The following is a 4047-nucleotide window of genomic DNA, read 5'->3' on the forward strand; positions in this document are numbered from 1 at the left end:
CAACATCGTCAGTTTTTTTGTTTATTACTTTACAAAATTGTGGATGGTTGGTTACGTGTGTTAGGTTAGTATAGCTACATTAAAAATACTGTCAAATCATTTTAATGCCGACGTTGGCCGGAGGAAGATATTCGGGCTGGTTCCGGTCTGTGCAATACAGAATGTACATCGTAGGCTTCCCTTGAAATTACTAAACTGTTTTAAAGCAACCACAATTGCCGGAAAATAATATAAATTCAGGAGCCCATTGTCCCCTAAAAAAATTAAAATCAAATTATATTTTGTAATTACTCTATAACACATAAAACAGGATAATATCCTGATGAGAGGGGTGGAGTCAAAAAAGAAAGGGTACAACACATGACTGCGCCATATTAAAAACAACCTTCTTTCCATATTGTATATTGTGTATTATGACCAAAATATATTTATACGGAAGATATTTTGCTCGGTTATTGTTTGGTAACGAACAGACGTTTGCTAGCTGGACGCTTCCAATACGTCTTTGCTCTAAGCCTAAGTCTTCATTTTGCCTTAGTCCCGATTCAAGCGCTCGTGCAGCAAGACATTAGGAAAGACGTTAAAACTCGATGAAATTATTTTAACCCGAGTTCACCTCTTCGTGGCCGGTATGCTCTTTGGACTTGAGCAACAAATCATTCGGAAATAAGCCAAAATTTCAAGTGTAATTTTTTTATATAAAAATAATAAAGAGCACATCTCAATAACATAGTAGTATTTTATCAATTGTATTTTGCAAAATTCCAGGTATTAATAAATGGCTAATCAAGACAATCAAGGTTTCAGGAAGACGCTTACAGGTACAATTTAAATGCTCGTGTAGGTTAAAAGTCATTCATAACGTTATACAAGCAGCTATTAAAGTTAGTAGTTTTCATTAATTAATAAGTGGTACTAAGCCTAAAATTATTTCGCCCCTTATAAAGAAAAAATTATTTTAAGTGTGATTCGTGTTTCTGTGCCAATAGCTGCTTTAGATATTTGATGAGCACCTTCCATAGGTTTATTTATAGTTGTCATTTTTCATTTAAAATTTTAATTCACTAAGTGCCTGATGCCAGAGTTTTGATTATCACGCAATTGTAACTAGCCAAGTTGTCAGTGTTTGTTCTTAAACAGCCTGAATAAGTCTCTAAATCTAACTTCATTTCTGAAAAACCTTTCTTATGGGTTCGCTGAAGGTCTACAATACTGGAAAAAAAAAAAATACAGACGCGATGCTGGCAATGGGACCCTGTCGGAATAGCGTTCAGTTATTCCTGGCACAAGAAGTTAGGTTACAGCTGTGGCTCAACATGGCAGTGCTTTTACGCTACCTTACCAGAACGTCTTGGAACACATGTAATCATATGATTACACTGGGCTCACAGTTAAGTAAGCTATTTTAAATATCTTCTCAGTTTTCTTGCCTACACAATTCTGAAACATGAAACTGGTTCCCTGCTCTGTTTACGTTATATTTGTTTAAGCACATGTATGTACGCTTTTTTTTACAACGTAGGTTTCCTCTATCTCTAGTGCAGGGGGTAACTACGTCTGCATGATTACATGGTAACCGCGCCATGTTGGTTATATGCCCAAAACTTCGGCTGTGGTGTAGTGTTTGCATTGTGAAAACAGTTTTAAATGACAATTTTATTTTTTTATGAAAATGGCTGTGTTTAACGTCAAAATTCTAATTCATACTTGCTAACCATCACCAGACGTAGTTAAGCACCCAGGGCCGGTGCAAGGTAAATTGGCGCCCTAGGCGAAAAACCTTAATCCCCCCCCCCCCCCCCGGGCCGGACACCCAAAAAAAATTTTCCTTGTCTCAAAATACATCACGTAAGCCTAAGATTTTGTCAACAATCAAATGTAAGCAGGCTTGAGTTGTTTTTTTGTTTTTTTACTTTTTTACTTATTAAAAATCATAAACAGGTCACCGTGGACTTTAAATAATTACTTATATCAATATATACATTCCAAACTGTTACAAAAATCAATTTTCATCTAGTTTCAATAATCGTTAAACATATTATATGAGCTGTTATGTGTCGTGCTGCGCCGCCCCCAGCTACTTGTGCCCTAGGCGGTCGCCTAGTTCGCCTATATGGACGCGCCGGTCCTGTAAGCATCATTTCCGCAATGTTTCGGGTGGGATGATATTCAGACGGAGAGGTAAAAGTGTGAAAACTCCGTGCTCCAGTCTGTATGATCGCAACTGCACGGATGGTTTGTTGAAGAGACGACCACGATCTCCGGCGGCCAGATGCTGGTGACGCAGGAGGAGCGCTGCGAGAGCTTCAGCGCCAACACCACCGCGTGCGGGGCCCCGGTGGCGGGGCCTTGCTTCCCGGCGCCGCCCCCGCCGCCCCCGGCCTGCCTCCCGCAGGCCATGGAGTGGGAGCCGCTGTGCTTCGTGCCTTACCCCCACCAGCCGCAGCCGCCCCAGCAGCAGGGCTGGTGTCACTTCGCGTGCTTCCCTCAGCAGCCGCAGCTGCAGCCTCAGCCGCCCCCGGCGCTGCCGCCGCCGCCGCCGCCGCCGCCCTTCCAGCTCAAGCTGCACCACGACCAGGCGACCTCCACCACGGACCTGGCGCCCGCCGGCGGCGGAGACGACGAGGACACCCTGAGGCTGTGCTGCGAGGCGCTGGAGGTGAAGTTCACCGTGTGCGATGACGACAGCGACAGGTACGACAGCGACTGCAGCTCCGACTCCGGCGCCAGCGAGGAGGCACAGGGCAAGTGAAGCCGAGCTGCCTTCACCTGCAACCCCCAGACCCTGTAAGTTCGTTCTAAATTACACGGCTCAAAAAAAATTAATAACTTCCCGTCTATTCTTATCCTTGGTCATTATTTCTCTTGGACGAATCCCCCGAAGAAAGAAAATAAAGCGTACACGCTGCTTGCTGCTTGCAAAGTGAATTTCAACCAGTATCAACTATAAGTACTGTGGTCTATGATATGATAATACGTTAGAGACCCGGAAATTACGTGGAATATTTTTTTTTGCAAGGCAGACTGAAAATCGTTATACCTTATCCAGAGGTGCCCAACCACCCCCCCCCCCCCCCACCAAACACTATGTCTCAACCCCCCCCCCCCCCCCCAAATTTTTTATGCCATTTTCTCAATGATTTACTCAATTATTTTATAATATTATACTTTTTTAGTATTATATTTTATCACATTTTGCATTAATTAAAAATGATTTTCTAATAATAATTTGGGTTATATCAGGTAAAATTTCCATCCTGAACCAACAGATACCAAACTGCTTTTGTTGAGGAAAGTGCGGGGTTGCCAATTTGATTTACAAGATCCCTTTCAATTATCAAAGCACCAGAAACGTATTTTCACATTAGAAGCTATAATTATGTAAATAATATATACATTTTTCTCGTCTTTTAACCACCCCCCCCCCTGAAATTTTAATGACGCAGTCTGCGTCGTTACCCCCCTCCCCCTTGTGGGCACCCCTGCCTTATCATAGCTTTGATGGTTGCATTACAATTCTCTCGGCTCTCTCCTCTGCGACTGCGGACCAGTCAACTACCAAACTAGCAGCAGAGTGGCCGAATCGCATCGAACCACTCTTAAAGATGAGGAGTTCCTGCAGTAACACACCAGCCAATAGGAGAGCATATGTAGGCATAATATACATAGTACTATGAATTTCAGCATGACATCCGGGTACCTAGTGACGGGTTCACCTGCCGCAGTCTTCGCCACAGGAGATGGCCGTGCCCTGACTGACGTGACGACTTTGCAGTGGTTCTTTGAGTCCCCTTAGCCGGCCGAGATTAGAACCCATAACCAGCAAGGAGCTGTCATCACTGATACATCAGTTCGGACTTGCTATGGTTAGAGATGGAAAAAAGGTACAGAAATCTCGCGCCTTCATTATTCAGTCGCAAGCTGGAATGCAAACCGCTACACTCTCGCACTCTGTTCGTGATTGGACCCCGAGCCAGCGATGTCCGGATAGGGGAGAAGCAAGCTAATCTGGCAGTGCCGATGCAATCGTATCATCCGCCATCTTGT

General features: G+C 43.8%; 1 protein-coding gene across 1 annotated transcript; it reads left to right on the plus strand.

Moving 5' to 3' along the window:
* The first annotated feature begins 633 nt into the window (after positions 1–633).
* LOC134527907 (BEN domain-containing protein 4-like) lies at positions 634–2840 on the plus strand. Its single transcript, XM_063360933.1, has 2 exons — positions 634–821; positions 2247–2840. Exons 1-2 carry the CDS (start codon positions 779–781, stop codon positions 2750–2752), a joined length of 549 nt encoding a protein of 182 aa, XP_063217003.1. The 5' UTR covers positions 634–778; the 3' UTR covers positions 2753–2840.
* The last annotated feature ends 1207 nt before the right edge of the window (positions 2841–4047 follow it).

The sequence above is a fragment of the Bacillus rossius genome, chromosome 1 (assembly GCF_032445375.1).
Source record: "Bacillus rossius redtenbacheri isolate Brsri chromosome 1, Brsri_v3, whole genome shotgun sequence".
In the NCBI taxonomy this organism is placed as follows: Eukaryota; Metazoa; Arthropoda; class Insecta; order Phasmatodea; family Bacillidae; genus Bacillus; species Bacillus rossius.